The sequence below is a fragment of the Cydia pomonella genome, chromosome 6 (assembly GCF_033807575.1).
Source record: "Cydia pomonella isolate Wapato2018A chromosome 6, ilCydPomo1, whole genome shotgun sequence".
NCBI classification, from domain to species: Eukaryota; Metazoa; Arthropoda; class Insecta; order Lepidoptera; family Tortricidae; genus Cydia; species Cydia pomonella.
In genome coordinates, this window is record NC_084708.1 from 18,657,432 (window position 1) to 18,679,171 (window position 21,740).

The window sequence follows — 21,740 nt, forward strand, 5'->3', positions numbered from 1 at the left end:
AAAGTATCATTTTTAAATATGACATTTACCCGACTTTGTTGCTCTAGTTATTTGTTATTCACCATCCTCACATATACATACAATAATATTCACGTAGCACATTTGCATACAAACTTCTATGCAGGAGGGGGGGGGGGGGGGTACCTTTTTTACGAATGGTAAGGTAAGATTGGAAAGTAATGAATACGTAATGATAATACAACAACATTTATTTGTGCTAGTAACAAAGGTGCAAATCTCAAACAAGTTGACTATATTAGCAAAGCGTCATGGATGCGAGGGCAGTCAGCAACGTGGCGAGAGCCACGAGTCTCGGCGCGGCCAAGTCCAAGGCGGCCAAACTGCAAGTTGATGCGTTTGCTTCCTGTAGCAAAACAAAATACTGAGTGTGATTATAGCACTGTTTCCTGATCATTCGTGAACCTTATTGCCAATGCGTAAGGACCACAAATGACCAGTTAAAGGTGAAGTTGTTTAATCCCAAAAGCGGCATTAGAATAAAATCAGAGAGTATCAAGATCATTATTTTCGAAGTAACAAAAACAGTGGTCAAAATCAAACAAAAAAAAACTATAAAGATTTGTATAATTTAAGTAGTTGTGGTTATGTAATGTTCTTAAATAAACGAAAAATTTAACGCAATGGGCAAGACTCGGAACTGGAAATGGCACACTGTTCCTTTTGGATTTTTGGTTTGTATTTGTAGGTACCTATAGATGTATCTGCTTGATAAAAAATGTTCTTAATTAACTTTATTCATATGTAACAGTTTGTAAACTTTTTTAATTTTCTAATTAATCCTTTAAAATATATTTTTTTACATTACATGTTTACTTACATAATGTGTGCAAAATATCAGCACGGTCCAGTAGTTTCTAAGCAAATTTTGCTGTGACAGACAGAAGAGTGATCCTATTAAGGTTCCGTCTTTTCCTTTTAAATTACGGAACCCTAAAAATAATAAATTATTTTATATTTTGACACTTTACCTTCTCGTGATAAGTAAAACAGCCTTCCAACCGGCGCCGCGGAAGTTTGCCCAATTCTAACTTATGGCACGGTTCCCGACTGTATGTTGAGCTATTCGTGGGCACCGGTTTCGTCGTCGGCGGCTTTTCGCAATTCACATTAAACTCTAAATGTCCCATCTTCTCCACCACCACTAACATCAAATTTGTATACCGAACGTAGGAGGCCCAATAAGGAGGGTGACACTCCCCTCGGTTCTCCTCGTATGTAACTGGGTGATCTTCAGCCGTCTTCAAAAAATGCGTTTGGTTCATTATGTACAGTCTGATGCGATGATCGCAAGAAAATGTTTTTTCGTCTTCGTCTACAACTTGAACGGTTTCATTATTCACTGTTTCTGTAGGAGTTGTGCTTTGTGCAACTAAAAAAAGAATACAATTAGCCTAGGTAATAGACATTGTGGCTTTCTATAGATGTAGGTTTTTTCGGGTTCTAGACACTTACAGTCCTCGGGCATTCCGTAGGCATATTGATTCCAGTTATAGATGTCACCCAATATTATTAAAAAATCGGTTAATATCCATTTTAATAATGTGAATGGCTGAAACAATGTAATTGATATTAACCAGACTGTTACATCAATACAGTTTAACTAATTACCACTTGGGAACTTGCTTAATGTTACACAAACAAATAGAAGCGGCAAACAATCTAACATACTTTTCAAATTTTCTTTATTAATTTTAATAATTTTTCAGTGCTGGTTCTAGCGACTTCCAACTCTTCCAAGATAGTTAATAACAACTAAGTTTCATTATTGGAGGAATATATATGTTAGAGATTTCTTCTAAATCATAAACTGTCAAGCCTATTCGTTTTTGTGTGTTTACAAAAAAAAACAGGCAAGAGTTTTCAAGCAATATAAATAAAATAAAATCATGGAATGCACGCGAGGGCAGCCCTCTATTGGGACGAAAACAGTCATTAAGAATATAATAATACGAGTATGAATATGGTAATGATGAAATTAGATATAATGCCTAGGTAGTTGTTTGCATAATGTATAATACAATATATTTTCACAAATATTAGAATTAAATTATGTTATGATAGATTTATTCCGCTACTGTATTATATGAATAAATTATCGAATACAAGTCGACGTAGAATATCAAATTTAAATGTAAATACTTAAATATTAAGATTTACTGATGGTAATCGTCCTACCGTTATAAGCCCCCATGAGCTGCTAGGTTTAGGAAGTATTGAGTTTGGACACAACGCTTGATAGTTGAATACTTCAACGTGCTCGAAAATTTGTTTGTCTATGAACGACTGCAGCACCAAAGGATGGATTTCGCCAAAGAACTGGCCAATCTCATCCGAATTATTCGATAGCACCACGTAACCTGAACTATCTATGACGTAGCAATCGTGGTCGAAGCCGTCGCATGATAAACTCTGAAAAGAAAAATATATACGGTTTTATTAGAATCTTTACGTTAATCACACATCACGTTATCGTACTGGTACTAACTCTCGCAGCTTAATAATTCAACCTTCAGCTATTGAACATATATGTTTTTTTCGGTTTGTGCCATTTATGAGAATATGTACCTACATATTCTCATAATGGCATTTAAGAGAGCTGATGTAGGTACATCAGCTCTCTTCAAATTAGGATATCATCGTGAATAATGTGATGTAAAATGGGGTTGAAAGTGATTTTTCTATTATTTAAAATATATATTTGTAGAAGTAACTCACCTTTCCACCCACCGATTTGGTGATCTCTAGAAATCTGACCCAAAAATGTTTGTAAGAGAACTGGAAGCCCACAACGGAAGCAGGAGTGTCAATTCCTGTATCTTTATAGAAGATGGCGTAACTGGCGGTGATAGTAATGTCACCGTCATCATCCTTGACAGACGGCCGGTTCTTTATAGACTGGTCTAGTACTGGTAATCGAGTCGCCACGACAAGGGATTCCCGGTTGTAGAGTTTTGTCTGGTTGCGCTGGAGTACCGCCGCTTTATATGGCGTTGTTTCAATTCCGGTGCGGTAATCATCTCCAAAGATACTGAAACGAGGAAGTGTGTTTAAATTATGCCTAACGTATCACGTTTTGTGTGACTCAAAAATTTACTTCTTTAATGCCCTTAAAATCATCTTGGTTTACGTGGTCTTATAAGACAAATAAATAAATAAACTAATATTTATCTTATGAGTTAAGGAGTTTACAAGTAGGTATACAATTATTGGGATATATCAACTTACTTCCCGTTATATTTTTTGTGCCTCTGTCCTTGTTCATTTACGACTTCGTTCTTCTCATCATTGTTCAGATAATGCCATCTTGTAAGACCACTAGACGTCATAATGAATCGAACGCTGACATTGTATTTTTCTGCTAGCCAAGCTTCGCGTTCGCTGTGATCTTTCCAATCTTTAAAGTATGGAGCCGATAGCTTCGCGTCAAACACTAACTGCTTTACTAAATCTTCGTTACAATAATAATCATCTTTATCAAGTATTTCTCTCTTGTCTCCACAGTGCGCTGGAAAGATCAAGTACAAGTTGTAGTTTAAAAATGTAACTGGTATCTACGAATATGTCTAGCAAGTAAAATCGCGATCACGATACAGAATAGATGGCAGATCACATTAATAAAATACGAATTGATTTACTTACAGTCAACTGAAAATGCTTGCGATTCAATCTTATACTGGGTTTTTGAAATGTTAAGATCGTTCTTTGAAATCCGTACTAAGAACTTCCATATTTCAATTTCAGGGGTTTCTGATTCATGCCCTTCCAAATAATGATATTTGCAGTAAACCCTGAAATAATTAATCTCTGTGTTAGTATAATAAATTTGACCTAGGCAAGCAACAATACGCATTATATCTGCCCTACTTTATTCTCTCGCGTGTGAGTATATGACTGAGCGGTATATGAACAATTGTGCAGCTCAATGCTAAATAGGATTAGATGAAATAGTGAATATGCACGATCCAAAACAAACCCAGAATTTGTGTCGTGTCCACAGGACCAAAATCATTCCTAATTTATGATTATTTATAAGTATGTATGAGGTTTTAAGCAAGGTTAAATGTAAGTGCCATTTGAATTAGACCTCTAAGCAGATTTAAGACAAGTAATCGTAAACAATTTTCCATTCAAGGAGTTTATGGTCGACGGGAGAGACATTGATATCAAATTAGATATTGTGTTTAGGTATTAACCGACGCACCGGCAGTAAAATTTTATAGCCTGATATTAAATTTCAATTTCATTTAAATTACATAGGGTCGTTTCGAAAATAAATGAAACTATGTTTTTTGAACAAGTAGTAACACTAGTGATTACGGGATTATCATATTAATATTATAAGGTGTAATAATTACCTACAATTTGCACTGTCGGCACTTGTCAGTGTTTTTACTTAGCCAGTCGACTTATAATATAGCGTCAAAAGCCAAAGTAATATTTATAGATTTTAAAGTTACAGTCGATGGGCGACAAAACACATTTGCATAATTATTTATGAAAGCAGCCAAGGAACGAAAGTTTAATGCTCAAAACTCATTTAAAATCTGAAGATTCCATTCAATGTTGCGGGGGATGGATTGCCTAAAATACTTTCATATTTAAATTCATATGAAATTAGATATTTATTAGATATTCATATGGAAAGGAGAAATTATCCAACTTTACGTATGTTTATTACACTTGATTTTTTAGGAGATTTCATTAGTTACCTTTTTTCAAATAAAAGAACAATTTTTGAAATCAATTCACGTAATAGTGAATTATCCTCGAAAAACCAACATACCTGCATTAAATCGCGCAAATTACTTAGACAATTTGCTGATAGATGGCGCTCTACACAATAACACTTATTATAGGTACTTCTGATAAAGTCTTTCGACTTCATAGTTTGTACGGAACCATTGGTGCGCGAGTAAAACGAACTCGCACTTGACCGGTTTTTTCAAATAAAAATCGATTCACACGGTTGCACGGTACGTGCATTACATCGCGCAAATTAGTTATACAATTTGCCGATAGATGGCGCTGTACACAATTATACTTAGTATAGGGACTTCTGTTCAAAAGTCTTTCGCCTTTATACTTACACGAGATAATTCAAAGTTTGTACGGAACCCTCGATGGGCGAGTAACTCTTACTTGACCGGTTTTTTTTCTTTAGTGCTCGCTTGGCTGATATAGACTACATTTTTAACCGCCTTCCGAAGGAGGAGGTTCTAGACGAAAAAAAAACTGTATTCTAGATTTAGATTTTCAAATGTTTCTTACCAATCAGGATGTATTCGGTAGCTGTAATTGAAGAATTGGGTGACATTGATTCCTATAAGGTCTTGTCCTTGCGTGGCTTCAAGAGGGTTGTCTTTTAGGATGAGCTCCGTGTCACCGTATCCCTCTGGAAGGGAGATACCCATTGAAAAAGGTGTACCCTCCAGTTCGTTGAAGAAATAGTCGTGTTTGACGCGCGCTATCCTCCTGAAATATCATTCAACCTATTGTTACAGCGGAATCGAAATAAACATCAATTTTGACATGTCGTTTAGTCACCGATCTTTTAAAGATCTTTCTAAGATCTTAAACGTGTTTAATCATCCTTCGAATCGGGCCGGTAGTTAGTAAAAAACGGTAAATAATATAAGAAATATTAGGGTTCCCTTATGGTTCGACTTTGTCCGTCCGTTCGTCCATCTGTCACATTGCTAAATATTATCTCGAGTGGTTCCCGAGAAAATATTTCTTAAGCTCGAGTTAAGCTATCAACAACAACGCTAACCCAGACACATTGAAAGTGTTACTTTATTTTATTTTTATTAAGATGGGACAATATTTCAGTCTAGTTCAAAATTTAATTTGCAATTTAACCACTTTTGCGGGTGTTTATTATACTTGAAATGTCTGAGATTGAACTAAAAATACTTTCTTTAAAAAAATGTTGAAATTAGTTCATATGTTATCCCTAAAAAACCTACATACATACAGATCTCGCAAATTGGTTAATATATTTGCCGATAGATGGCGCTAAACACAAAAAAATTAGGTATACTTACTATTAGGAAAATACTCCTGGTCAGAAGCCTTTCGTGTTTATAATTAGGTACACACATATAATTGATAGTTTGTACGGCACCCTCGGTGGGCGAGTCAAACGAGTTCGCACTTGACCGGTTTTTTTTATTCTTACTTTGGACAACTATTATTATTCTATGCTTGAGAATAAATTACTTTTTGAATTTATTTTCATTGAATCATTCGTAGTTTTATGTTGCATGCATATTCCCTTTTTTTAATTTTGGATGATTTACATACCTAATGATACAATCATTCAGAAAAAAATGTTAAAAAATATTTAGGCGAAATCGACATAAACTCCTAAGTGCAATATCTTTAAAAGTTTTTGGTTTCTCTCGAGCACCTTGTCTACAGATATAAGTACTCGCCTTATATGCACTCCGGCAGTCTCCCAGATCCCGCTAGATACTAAGCAATGAGAGTGTTAAATAACAATGGCAAAAACCTAGTTCGAACCTCATGTCATCGTAGTGGAACAACACTTCAACTTCGGTCATGTTTCCTCGTTTGGCCTCGGTGAGGTTCTGGCGCAGCCACTGGATTTTGTCGCCCAGTTCGCGCGCATCTTTCCCATCGTCGACTTGCTCCACTTCCACAAAGTCGACACTGTTGTAGTTCACTTGGAGTTCTCCATTGATCTGCAAGTACATGATACACAGTGAGAAAAGAAACTGTTATGGGAGTTTTGTTCGTTGGAAGTTTGTAAAGGGGTTCATTAATTTCTTTAAAAAAAGTCTATATGGTACCAAAATTCCTAATTCTGCTACTACTATATCTCTTTGGATATTATTACATTCTCTTATAATATGCTATAATATATTTTAGAATGAGAATATTGACAAACTTACCGAAGTTATAAGAAGTGGATGCAGAAGTAAATAACCGTTATTACTAACTATAAACGAGTAACCGTTGACACCAAGCTGGAAACAAAACCATTTTAATATTTTTCGCATTATACGAAGATAATTAAAAATTGTTATGTGTAAATAAAAAAAACAAACTAGTGTCAGGGAATACCTTACAGCCCATTTTAATAACATATTATTATACTTTTTTACTTTCAAATGCAGGGGAGTTTTTCAATGCAGTACTTAAATACTCATAATTTAGCCATATTTCTTTTAAATATGTAGGTATGTACTTAGATATAATATAAGTAATATTATTTGTTTCTTTACAAATTTTACAAAGACCAACCGCAAGCTCAATATTTGTGCTCATCGCATACATAATTGCCCTTCCCGGGATTTGAATCTAGGGTCATCCACTTCATAAGCAAGATCATAATCCATCTTAGTCATTAACATTAAGTCTTCATCTAACTGCAAAATATACTCTTGACTCCACAGTTCACATGGCTCTCCACACTGCCAGAGACAGAAACTAATGGTGAAAGATCTTAAGAGAGAAAGTGGTACAAAAGGGAGGTCACGCGACCCTCAATGTTGAGAAATACGACGTAAGGAGGAGGAACTGCAAAATAGCCCAAGAGCGGGGAGCGTTTGTAACTTTCTTAGTTTAGCAGAAAGCTGCACCTCACTCTTGCAAGACTGCAAGCAAGATTAGGTTCTAGAGTTTTTAGATACAACATTTTACCAATGGGGCCTCACTAACTTCGCTAAGCTATGAGATTTAGCAGCAAGGTGCTTCAGACAGTACTACAATTTCCGTAGCGTTACCTGATGTGGTTTTGCCAGTTTAGCGATGCTATCGATGGGAACGTCGGTGCCAGCCACTCCGAGTAGTGTGGCGTTAACGTCGTCTTGGATGAATGCAGGGATTGCCACAGAAGTCACCAGCTTATCCTCGTCCGGCTGTAATTAGACAGTCATTTCGAAAAATATGAAAGGAAATATAGGAAATCGTTTAATTACAACGAAACAATGGTTTAATATGTTTTTTTTAATTATTACATTCCGTCTCCATCATGATTGGTGTGCCAGTAGACGAGAACATTGCGTCGGATGTTGACAAGAGTTTGATCATGGGAGGCATTGAAAGCCAATTAATCGCGATACGAAGAAAAAAAATATAAATTAACTAAAATATATTAAACTTACACTTGTGACATCGGGGCTTACATCCCAATCCTTTGTTCTCTGTAAACATAAAATTATCTTTACTTCTGGATACATTGAAATGAACGGGGGAGGGTTCACGCTAAGGGAATGTTAATACCGCAGCATGGAGTAAATTGTTTAACTATGTGATGTTGATCTGCATCTGTATCTTTCAATATAATTAAGATAATGATTTGTCTTATCATTCATCGGTTACTTTATATTATACGTGTAATAGTTATATGGTAAACGCTCAAAGGGTGAGTCAAATATCAAATGTTGGTCAGCAAGAAAAAATTAACTCAATATTAAAATATGTCATTTGACTATTATCATTTTAGAAAAGCTAGATTTCTCTGCTGGTATTATTGAAAGTAAAATATTGGTAACCGAATAACTATTTTTGCTGCCCATTTGGTTGTTTAGTATACCTACATTAAATAATTTGAGATATTAAACATTACCGAAGAACATTTTTTTAACGGTTTTTTTTTATTTATTCTGCACAAAATATTAAAATTTGTTTGCTGACTTAATTATTGAATGGTCGATTTTAGGTGTTAATCAATTTTGATACCGGTAAAAAATTACTTCACCGTTGCGTTTTATAATAGAAATAATCTTAATAAGGAAAAGACTAAGTAGCTATATTTTAATTCATTGACTAATATCTGTTATTTAGCGTCACTGGTCGAAAAAAATGGGTTGACACAATAGGACGGGACAGAATTCTTTTTTTGGCAAATGATCAGTACGGGATTTCACTATCGTGGGAAAAAATAGTTCACTGCCATATCATTTGTTAGAAAAACATAACCGGGCGGGGATCATTTCTGAAAAGGTTGAGTTGACAACAACTATAAGTGATTGTGTATGACTTCTAATAAGTTTTCAATCTCGGATACTTTGCTTAAAAGGACAAATCTTAATCTCTTTATATGTACCTATTATTCAAACAGAATCACAAATAGTTAAACTCAACGGAATCAGTGATACTTACACCTTCTGTCAGATAATGAACTCGACAAAGAACTTCAAAGGCCATTGGTTATAAACTAGATTGTATCTTTCATCGACCTCCTGAATAAATAACAGTACCAGTTTATAATCTCGTATAAAAGGCTATAAAAAGTAATAATAGATAATAAGTTTAATAACCGACTTGGAGCCACTCGAAGGAGTAGGAGGGAACAGACTTGTACCCAAAATCAGTCCCGGCGGTAGATTTATTTGTACTCCCCCAGTTTATTTGAATTAAATGAAAAAGATACTCACTCAGAAAACCCTTAAAAGTGAAGAAAGTCGGTTAAAGAGAATGGTTTAAATTTATTGCGATATAAACTCACGGTCTTGTCCATACTAGCATGAGTCCAGGTAGGAGGAGGTTCTGAACCATTCAATATCATTGGTTTAGCGATTACGTTGATGTACTTTAGCACTTGTTGTTGGACTTCTTCCACCGAGTGAATATGGTCGAAAGTACCTGCCGGAAGCATACATATATCTATTACCGGATGGAAACGTCCAAAAACCATTAGATACTCTTGTTAGAACCCTTGGTAAATAAATTCTTGATTGTAAAGTGAGCATTATAATTTACCCTAACGTACCTCTATTATTACAAGCCATTGATTTTATTTCATCGACGTTGGACACTTCCTTTCCAATGAGATACGTGAATACTCTAACAGGTGTGTACGTTTTGCCATTAACCACCTCTCTATTGTATTGTTCAAAAATATCAGTAAAGTTTCCTGAAACGTAATCTGTGATCAACATGATCATTTGGTTACACCCTCCAATACTTGCCACATTGCAATTGGTTTCTCTTCTTCTCTGTAATTGAAAGGTACATTTATTTAAACCAACCAACAACAATTTGATGAAATAAAAACTCAGCCTCGGACACTGTCTGAGATGGAAGATAGCACGAGCATATTGGTGGAGATGAATATCTGTCAAGAAAAGTTTAATTCTAGGACCAATTCGAATGTATAATAGGGAGGTGAAACAGCCTGCTTCAGACGCCGCTGAAGTGATGATGGTCTAAGAGATGTGACCACACTCGAAGTAACCAAATGCGTTGAAGTGGTGCAGAATAAGGAAGAGTGGCGTTTTCTTCTGGTGGTGGTATCTAAGTGATTTAAATACAATTATACTTACGGCCCTTAACGTGGTAAAACCTTTTATATAAGCTTCAGTAAGATTGGCGTAGCCGTCCAATTCTATCTTATGTTTTTTACCGTCATCCGTCGGTGTTAGGATTTCATATATTGTTCCTATGTTTTCTTTTGTAGCCTGAACTACTGAGAACTCTTGTGATGAATTAGAATTCACTTGAGAACAATTCATCACTTGACCGGTCACATTCTTGAAATAATACACGTTAACATAGTCATTGTTAGACAAGGTATCCAACAATGACTTCAAAGTTGTTCTTGCTACGTAGTTCTTGAAACCGGTCATAGAACCTGAGACGTCAAAAAGAATGATCATGTCTTTGGAGCAGGTGGCGGCTTCGATGTACCACGACTGCACGCGGCAGTCATAGATGTCAGTACCCTTCTGGTTCCAGCGCATCGCGGGAAAAAAGCGCAGGACACCATGGGAACTGCCAAAATATTGCCATGTCAAAGACGGGTCGGCATTGTAATTTTTAGTAAATATGTCATTGAGATCCTTTGTCCAAAGTATGGCCTTTCTTGGTTCCTCCTCTGTAATAGAATCAGATTGATCATTAACACAAAATAATTTAATTTGTTATAGAAAACTTCAATTCGTAATAAAGTTTACCTCGGAAAAATATATTGGTAGGAACATGGACGCAGCTTTTGTCAGTATTCACTCGTATATTGTAAAAGTGAGAATCACGGTCTACAGTAACATTTTCGTAAAAATGCTTCATGTCAATAGTAAATTTTGGTATATTTTCCGGGTCTTCTTCGGTCGGGATCTCTACTGTATCATTTCCAAATTCATTCAGTTCCTTAAAGACTGAATATTTAGCGGAGCAGTACTCAAACTCATCTTCGTTCGTCCCGTTGTATTCCTCCTTAAATTTTTTTGCTAACTGAATAGCCGTCGCGTGGATACACTGAAATCAAATTTAAATATTACATTATAAAATATGAATAGTAGGATAATTGTTATTTATTACTTAATGCCTTATGGCATTCTCTTTCTCTTTAATAATATATATGTATGTATATATAATTATAGTATATTTATGTAAGTTTATTACCGTTAGTATATATTATTTCTCGCTATTTTTGTTTTAAGTTATTCTGTTTTTTTTTGTTATTGCCTGCACGTACTACTGTTTCTGTTTAGCCTCATGATTGACTGGTAGAGAATGCCTTTAGGCATTAAGTTCACCATTTGTACTTTATTTGTTATATTGTGCAATAAAGTTTAAATAAATAAATAAATTCTCTATCAGTCAAACAGAATTGGGTCAAACAGAAACTTGTCTTGTTTTTGTGTGTGTATCATCATCTAATTTAGTTTTTAATATCATAAATTATTTATCTCTAACTTTTCATTTTCCCACTTAACTTTATCTCCCTTCCAACTTTTGAACCGGAGGTCTAAAAATGAAATATCAAAAACATAAATCGCATTATCGGTTGAGCTGTTTTTGATCTTTCGCCGAATAGCTCATATTTTGTTGCATTACCGGAATCTTTGATATGTGATAATTTTATTCATTAATTCCATAATATATTTTTAATTTTAATATCGCTCCAGAACTGAGGGATGATTACCTTAACTGCGTTGATTTTCTTCGTTAGCATCATTCTGACAGATGTTAGTGAAGATTCTAATATTGACATACCATCTTTTCTTCTTACGCTCGCGTTCATCTTCTGGTATTCCTGTAACAACATTTTGTATTATACTCTAACTATTAAGTTTTAAATCCACTTTGCCGGGATATACATTAACATGTGTCTGTCAGAAATATGGCGGGAGTTTTGACTGCAACGTGTACAATCTTCATCGATTTTGAGAATGGTCAAAATGTATGTTGTTTAAACGTTTAAAAATCGTTTAGACAGATTCGTCCTGGATAAACAGTTTAAAGTAAATAACTATTAGCCATTACGTTTGGTCATTTGACCCTAATACAATATTCATTTATAATATCTATTAATTAAATTTTCCAACTAATATTTAGGTAACATTATGTGTGAAAAACGAGCCAAGAACCAGAAAAATACCAAAATAGGTACTGGAAGGGTCGAAGTAGTAACATATTCTGCAAATATATTAACAAGCCTCTGTATGTGGTATGTTTGTTAAGGATTTTTATTGAAAAGTGTTTATTTAATCGTACGACATTTGTTCAAGTAATTATAAGTGTCCATTATTTAGCATTCAGGAAAGGTTAAAATTGATTAGCACATATATTTAGTAGCAATAGCAGCATCTGAATGCCTAATTGATGACTGATGCCTTTAAAGTGATTTTGTAAACATGTTTTCTATGTATATAAGTATGTATTTTTCTATATACGTATGTATATAGTCGCCTAGTATCCATAGTACAAGCGTTGCTTTGTTTGGGGCTTAGTCGATCTGTGTAAGATAATAAGAATGTCGCCAAATATGTTATAATAGTACATTATTATACAAGTGTGCTAAGTTGGTCATCACACACGAGGCAATATTGTGCGCGCGAGCTGTAAGCGAGCGCGCAATAAGAAAGCCGATGTGGGTAATGACCAATGCACACGCGTTTCATACGACGTTTTTCAACACACTTGCGAGGAAAAAACAAAACTTATAAATCAGATTTTTTTGTCAAAACAGTAAAGGTACCTACAATTTTCAGAATGGTGGCTTACAGTTTTAACATCGAATAATTGCACCAATGCGTGCTGGGTTTGTAGGCACTTATTCGCCAGTTCATTGAAGTAAGCTACTAACACATTTTCCAAGAAAGACTGGGCGTTTTTGCTGATTTCCCATTGAATAAAAGTTTCATATGCCGCCAATTATTTTTCACCCGATTTTGATGGTAAAAAGCTATCGTTCTCGGCTCTTGCCTCTATTGGTATTACTGGCAACGTCAATTTTATGTGTTCTTCATTTTCAATGCTTGAAAATGACATGTTCGTCAATATACTTATAAACTAAAAACATGCAAAACTATTCCAATTTTATGACAAATACGGAAAATGGCTGGCGCGTTATTTTTTTTTTTACGCACGATTCCAATGCGCGCGCAAGGCAAAGGCGCGCACAAACAGCCAATTAAAAAAAAAAAAGCTAATATTTTCGTATTTCTTTTCGACGGATGGAGATCAAATCGATAAAATGTTATGTTTATTCATTAATGTAATTTATGAGATAATTTAATCTATAAATAACCTAAAAACCTCTTTGAACTAACATTTGAAACCTAATAGTTGGATGGTTGGTTACTCGACCAAATTAAGAAGGCTCCGGGTCCATGCATATTATTTGCAATCAGTTACCTTCTTAACTCAGTCGGATAATATAATGAAAAAGCCCAAGTGTTATAATACACTGAAAAAGCACGCGTGTTTAATATCTAGGATTATGAGCCAAAACTTATTAGCTGACTTAGAAACAAATGAAGTTGCAATTCCATCTTAAATAATTTTATTTACATAAGGTTTAAGGAGTGGTTAACTATTTAGGAACCCAAACAGTTTCGACGTGTTCTTCTGTCCGTCTGCGGCTTGGCTATGTTATACTGACGCACATACCAATCACACCGACAAAATTTGGTTAAATAAAATTATTACCTCCCGTACACGTGAAGTGGGTGTAATTTTTTTATTAAATTTATACTTTAAAGTAGTTTATGCACGACTTTATACCTATTTTTACAAAAGAAAATGTGAACGATAATAAATTAATTAGAACTTATAATTTACGCCTCTATCGTAGAAACGACCTAAGTAATGTTTTGAATAGAGACAGTGACATAATTGACTTTGATACCCATAAAGCACTTGTCCATTTAGAAGAAAGTTCTCGGACGACGCAAATAGTCATTACAAAAGCTTCTCCCCTGGCAAGTCAGGCAGACCCTTTCTGACCCGGAAAATGGGGAGGTGAAAAACCAATAACAGAGCGGGTGTTATAAAAAGTAATGCTTAACTATAAGTTATAGCAATAACTAACTTTTTTGCTATAAGGATTTTTGGTGACTTTTATCATAAATGAATGACTATATATGATTGTTGATTTATTGAAATGTATTAATGGTTAACTATAATCATCCCAATAGCTAGGCATAGATAGAGCCTAACAACTCAACCTTAAACAACTCAATATATAATTAAGGCTAACCTTAGTTACGATAAACTCCAGAGATTGTATCTGAGTCCTGACTAATGTACCGCTACCCTTAAATTATTATTTTTTTATCTAACTAAACTGTTCTAAATAATACGAGATTTTTAGTTTTGATAATATTGTCCTTAGTCATGTCAGTGGACCATAGTTTATTACAAAAATCCATGAGTATATGTCAATATCATAGGACAATTTTACACAGATCGACTCGGTCCCACATTAAGATCTATAAGACTTGTGTTTGTGTTTTTGTGACTTGTGTTGTGTTGTAAATGATGATATTTATAATATAAAGTAACATATAAACACTAATTTTATACATAAAAGATATCCATAACTCAGGAACAAATATTTGTGATAATGATAAACACACGAATAAATGCTCATTCCAGGATTCGAACCCGGGACCTCTTCGTCGTAGGCAACTTAGGCAAGGTCACTATACCTACTGGGCTAGGAGTTTAATACATTTGAACACAAACACATTCAGGGGTAGACCGCAAGGCGACGAGCGAGACGTACGTGTACTATACCTATGCGCTCCAGTGGGAATCGCGTGATATCAAATATTAGTGACCTTTGCTCAGTAGCGCTAGTGGGACACAAGCATTGTTGTTTTCGTGTTTGACTCTCTTATTTACGCCGTTTTTGTTTAAATTACAAATAGGTAGGTATATTCAATAACTTTAATTATATTTTACATGCGTAGCGGAACTATAACCTAAGGTCGATTAACTCTAAACATAGGTAAGTAGATTTCTATTGTTGTTTTTATTTTAAAAAAGGTACAACGATCAATACTCACGGCTTTTATTTGTTGAGCTTTTGTCAAGGCTTCATTTAGTTCCCATATTTCTTCGCCAAGCCGGTCAGCCCACGTTTTAACTCTGAAAAGAAAATAAGCGTTTTATAGTCTCGACGACCGGTCTGGCCTAGTGGGTAGTGATCCTGCCTACGAAGTAGTACGAAGCCGATGGTCCCGGGTTCAAATCCTGGTAAGGGAATTTATTCGTGTGATGAGCATGGATATTTGTTCCTGAGTCATGGGTGTTTTCTATGTATTTAAGTATTTATAAATATTGAAATACTATATATATCGTTGCCTAAGTACCCTCAACAGAAGCCTTATTGAGCTTATTGTGGGACTTAGTCAATTTGTGTAATAAAGTCCTATAATATTTATTTATTTATTTATAGTTTAATTAAAGTAGAACTGGATTTTTAATCTTAAGAATTGGCTCAGACCCAAAAGATAACTAAGTCCATAGTTAAGTATTATGACTATTTATGACTTAGTATCAACTCATCTGTATAAATTAATCAGAAAGTAAAATAATCGGATTTACTGTTAACGCTGATTATTTACATACGGCCCGATTCGAAGAATGATTAAGACACGTTTATGATCTTGGAAAGTTCTTTAAAAGATCGGTACCACCATGTCTACCGTAGTCTAAGTTGCATGTTTAATTTGTATGTCATTATCATTATGTTCTTTCATATTGGAGAGAAATAAAGAATATTTGTATTTGTATCGATAGCTAAACGACATGTCAAAATTGACGTTTATTTCGATTCCACTGTGATCCCAAGTAGATCTATCTACGATATTTCTAACGTCAAAGTGACATTGGTTGCCCGAATCCAGCTACTTCTGTCAATTATATGACATACAAACGATATCTAAATGAGAACTTACCTAAACCAAAACTTATCGTTATCGTTTCTCATTCTTCGAATCGGGCCGTTTATAACTAAAATTTATTCAGGAGACGTGAGCAGATTGGTCCTACGGATTCAGCATCCACCAGCATCAGGGGGCCTACCGCAAAAACCGAAATTCGCAAATTGCGGGGATTTTTCTCTTTTACTCTCACTAAGACGTGATTAGAGTGACGGAGAAAAATGACCGCAATTGACGAATTTCGATTTTCGCGGTTATAGCCCAGGACTGCGTGACAAAGTAGTAGTGTATGTGACTGCTAAATAATGAAAGGCTTTAAAAACGAGGGTGGGATTAGGGAACGAGCTGATAGCAAGTGTCATAAAAACATCACACGAGTTTTTTAATGTCTAATTATGTACATATATATTATAAGCTCTCTGTGATGTCAGGAACCGCATGTTACGACCGCCATTGCGGAATTTAATCACACCGTTTGCAATTGACATTTCTAATTGGATGTTATGTTGTCTGACGCTAGAAATGAAACAAAATCAAATTTCTTTGTTTTTCAGCGATGATCAAGATCTGAATGTACGTTATAAAATATTTCACAGATAAGAATTTTTCTAACTACTGTCTTTAGATAATAAATAAATAAATACTGATTTTACTGTTTTTGATAGATTTTATTGTTTTTTTTTTGATGGGAATAACAACATATTTAAACGTTCAATTTTATACACGATCAAGAGATGTTTGCTCACCGCCACCGGTGTCACCAGTGTATTTGTGTACATAATCTTCTTTAATAAACGGCCCGGTTTAAGACACGTTTAAGATCTTGGAGAGATCTTTAAAAGATCGATAACTAAACGAGATGTCAAAATTGACGTTTATTTCGATACCGCTGTGATCCCAATAAGACCTATCTACGATATTTCTAACTTTAAAGTGACATTGGTTGCCCGAATCGAGCTGCTTCTGTCAATTATACGAAATACAAACGATATCTAAATGAGAACTTAACGTTATCGTAACTAATTTTTCGAATCGAGCCGAAAGTGCTGCCATAACACTTTGATTATATAGAAACATTCAGCTACGTAAATACGCACGTAGCAGGCTGTCAACGTCTGAAGTAGAAACAGCTCGGCTACGGCGGCGTAGCATTGTGGTACAGAAACCTCTCCGTGCGTACATAATACCTACCCTATTTTGTAATGTATTCATGTACCATGCTATCGTTCCAGTTTAAATTTTAAATCCGGTTAGGAACAATAACCTAATAAATTCAAAAATAAATATGAAGGTTAGATTGTCGAGATGGTGTGTCAACTTAGGTAATTGTGATTTTACACAGCGACTTCTGGAGCTGCGTTGCAGCACTTGCAGCTGCGGAAAACGGGTGATGCAAATTAATGGTCTGGATAAATTGCGTTACCGTTGCACATTGCTCTCGCAAATACAACGTTCAGTCCGTCACTCATTTTATCACTGCGATCGACAGTGACAAACGGCCCGATTCGAAGAATGAGATTCAATAATTTAATAATTCATTTTTATGTCGTATAATTGACAGAAGCAGCTTGATTCGGGCAACCAATGTCACTTTGACGTTAGAAATATCGTAGATGATCTAATTGGGATTACAAAGGAATCGAAATAAATGTCAATTTTGACATGTCGTTTAGTTATCGATCTTTTAAAGATCTTTCCAAGATCTTAAACATGTCTTAATCATTCTTCGAATCGGGCCGAAAGACTTTACCGATGCAGCAGTTACACTGCAACTATAACCTTAATTCGTTATTATGTACCTACTCATTTTTATGACTATTATTTACAATCACGTTAGTATTTCTATCTATTAGGCAACTATTTATTCTTATTAGCCTTTTATTTACTAATAGATATAAACGTAAGTTAAGCTTCGCCTGTGTGTGAGCAAAAACCGTGATCCGCTAAAATAGAAAAATGTGTTCCTGTAAAATAATTTGCCAAGAAAAGAATTTATAAGTACGTATTTACTATACATATAACTTATTATATAGGTATATTTGTATATCACTTATACATATGCATATTACTTAACTCAGAAATGAGTGAAATGAATGTAGTGTCCCAGTCCCAAAATATAATTATTTGGTGCGTTATCGTCAAAGATTCCTACAGATTAAATTTACAGTTATATTATAATATATCTAAGTATAAATATGTAGGGATCTACTGTATTACATGTTCTGCGTCTGTTATTTTTTCAGTTTTTTTGGATTTATATTAAATGGAAACTAAATAGTTTTAAATCTTTTTTTTGGTATTTACCCACATCCACCATTTAAATTGTATTTTATAGAAAGCTTGAATTTTAATGTTCCTCTGGTTAAAATTACAATATTAGTTTAAAAAGTAGGAAGAATTTTTTATCATATACAGTGTTTATCAAATACTAAGATAGTTTTCGTGTAACTAATCAGCGGAGTAGAGGTGTGCATCGCAAATTGCAGCCGCAAAATTAACCATCTGGCGGAAGTCTATTCTTATTAGATTTCTAGGCTCGACCTTCGACGTTTTAAAATAGGCAACCTAGTTTAAATATCCAAAACAATTGAGAGAGATTAGTTGGTGGTGCACTTTCTTACGTGTTGGATCTTTCTGATCTCCTCGCTGGCGTTGCTTCCCGAAGAATCATCAGCAGCGCGCAAAAAGCCAAGCTTAGGCCGCGCATCGTCGGTGAGTCACTCTTGCGCACCTCACACTTTACATATACACAAGCTCAAACTGTTCAGCTTTAAGGCACTCTGTTACAGTATTTTGTTCAAAAGGCTAATACCATCACGGCCACTACAACGCTACCCTAAAATACATCGCTCTATTTATACCAGAAAATATATCTCTATTATAGGTAAGCTTTCACTGTGATAACGAGTACGATTACAATAGCGGCACGTAAATTTCTCTAGGTTATAGTAAGTTTGCTAAACTTTGCTACTGACACTTAAAAGCCTGGTACACTGCATTGATAGTCGGTAGTCACAAGGGATCACAACGCGGTTGCTTATGTTATTGTTGAGTGTTTTTTGCCGCCGATGCGGTGTTGGTGGCGGCCCGGCGCGACGCGTGTGTCGCGGCGGACGCACGTGCTCCGTCTATTCTCGGCCGGGCGGGCGGCGCGGCATCGAGCGAACACGAACTGGGTCGGGCAAATTCGCCCGTCCACTCGTTTCCACGCAAAAGCGTCCAAAAGGACTTTTTCGAAGCGATATAGCATAGCAAAGTATATTGCGTGTATTTTAATATGATGTTTGTTAAACTAGAATTTTAGATATATGCCATCTGGGTAGTCCAATTGCCGCCTTTGCACAATTAAACCTTAGTAGACATATTCTGTCATACTTCCAACTATACACCTCGTGGAGTAAGACTAAGAGTTATTAATATAACAGGCAATTTAAAATCAAATAAAAGTAGAATTTTACAACAGTAGGAGTAGGTACAGTCAGCGTCAAATACATCGTAGCAGTCAAAGTGGCCAAATAGTTCGGTACACCATACTAAATATATGGTGTACCGAACTATTTGGCTACTTTGACTGCTACGAAGTATTTGACGCTGACTGTACATATGTAGTATATATAATACATGATTTATATGTACCATCTAACTTTTAATACTTTACAACACATTATTCCAGTCCAGTCAAAACTATAATAAATTGTCATAGTGTGTTTGCAAAGTAACTTGTGAATTCCTTCATCTACAGTCAGCGTCAAATATTTTGTAGCAACCAAATTAGCCAAATAGTTCGGTACAACATATATTTAGTATGGTGTACCGAACTATTTGGACACGATGACTGCTACAAAGTATTTGACGCTGACTGTACACATTGCGTGCTGAGTTATTTAGTTAAAAAGTACTATAGTTATTTGCTTTACAGTTGGATACCAAATGTAGGTACGGTCAATACGGTAAGTGCGGCTGCCGGATAATGCAACTGGCTTTCATACCGTGACCTGTTCCACATTCATTAGATTTTATTGCAAGTTTTAGTGTTTAGTGTAAATTTTTCACTAAACGCACGTAGCAAGTAGCAAATTATCAACTAGCGATAAACACTTTAATCAATGTGTAAACAGGCCACAATGTGAAAGCGTACCCTGCAGCCACACTTACCTGTATTGATCTTATATGTTCTGCCGTGTGTGTTTGCGTGTCTTAAGAGAGAAGTATACCACGTGATCGCCCAAACAAAAAGAGAAAACGTTTTTCCACTTCTAATTACATATTTCCATTCCCCATGATTTTTTAGTACCTTATTGACACAATGAAAAACTAGGTTTATAGGTTTTCCTTTATTTCAAAATTTGCAAAACAGTTTTTTTTTAAGCGAATCCTCTTAAGCTATAATATTTTATGCAGAAGCGATCGACATCAAAATCGAAGTGATTTGTTGAGATTTAGTGGAAAACGTTTACTCCTGAATGGATTTTTATAGAAAGAGTACCGTTATTTCGCTAGGATCGCAAAGCTATTCTTCCCTCTTAACTAGACGCGGTTTTATTTCCATCAATCCTCATTTACAGGGAAACCCTACCCCTTACTTATCGGGACTCGAGAGACGTCAGTGATGGCTAAACAGAGATAAAGATCTTGTTTTTTAGAGCGACGACTAAATGCCATTAGGCAGTCGGGTTTAGCAAAGATAAATTAAGTGCGTTGCTGTTTGTATCAACGGCAGACCATAAGACACGGAGCATTTTCTACCAGTTAATCTTTTAGAATACCTTTTTGATATTGCTCTAAAATTAAATTCACACTGATTGAAAGCCTGCTTATATATTATTCACCAAACCCACTAAAATCACTCTAAAATCCGTGGTATACCTCAATCAAAATAGACAATGTTTATGTACTAAACAACGTGAAAGTTTCAGGTCCGCGTCTATGTTGTAATCAGTCCCATAGTGCCTGCGTGGGCTTGTGCGCATTCGACGCGACTCGAAGACGTATTCAGATTTCAAAGATATGTTATTGAATTGATAATATTCTAACTTCGTCTCTCTTGCACCAATTTACGACACGAGACATTGAAAGTTTACATCAAATCGCGATTACATGTTGAAATTCGAATTCTTCTCTCGGCTCCATGCTCTTAAATATGCACAGCACTCGATGGACCTATCCGCCATGAATATCTAAATCTGCGGGTACGGTAGTGCCTCTGCCAAGAGAAGCGCAAGGGCACTACCTACCTTTTCTCGTAGCGCTTCGTCGTTTTTTGAACCCTCATAACTTTGGTTTGGATTAAAACAGATAAACAAAAATTCTCGGAATATGATGTCAATTGTGGTCTCATTAAAAACGAAAAGTTTTATTTACATAGTTCTTATTCTTTAGATTCAATTGTTATCTAAAAAACTCTGACTCACTCACTCCTCTGGTCTCAGAAAGCTAAAATTTGGTATGTGAGCTAGTATTAGTACGCAAACAATCCTAAAACATGAAACTTTTATCCCCCAACCACTTAAACTAGGGGTTTGAACGTGATAAAACGGCCAAGCCACATATATTGACTAATGTGTAGAGTTTGTGAAT

General features: G+C 35.4%; 1 protein-coding gene across 1 annotated transcript; it reads right to left on the bottom strand.

The window, feature by feature from the left end:
* Positions 1 to 191: 191 nt before the first annotated feature.
* On the bottom strand, positions 192 to 19,368 carry LOC133519187 (voltage-dependent calcium channel subunit alpha-2/delta-3-like). Its single transcript, XM_061853153.1, has 19 exons — positions 18,785 to 19,368; positions 15,285 to 15,366; positions 11,915 to 12,025; positions 10,944 to 11,244; positions 10,314 to 10,864; positions 9,761 to 9,986; positions 9,497 to 9,633; positions 8,151 to 8,189; positions 7,770 to 7,904; positions 6,936 to 7,010; positions 6,544 to 6,725; positions 5,290 to 5,493; positions 3,661 to 3,809; positions 3,247 to 3,526; positions 2,737 to 3,049; positions 2,197 to 2,430; positions 1,474 to 1,570; positions 990 to 1,390; positions 192 to 364 (listed from the first exon to the last, which is right to left on the bottom strand). Exons 1-19 carry the CDS (start codon positions 18,868 to 18,870, stop codon positions 257 to 259), a joined length of 3,711 nt encoding a protein of 1,236 aa, XP_061709137.1. The 5' UTR covers positions 18,871 to 19,368; the 3' UTR covers positions 192 to 256.
* Between the last annotated feature and the right edge of the window lie 2,372 nt (positions 19,369 to 21,740).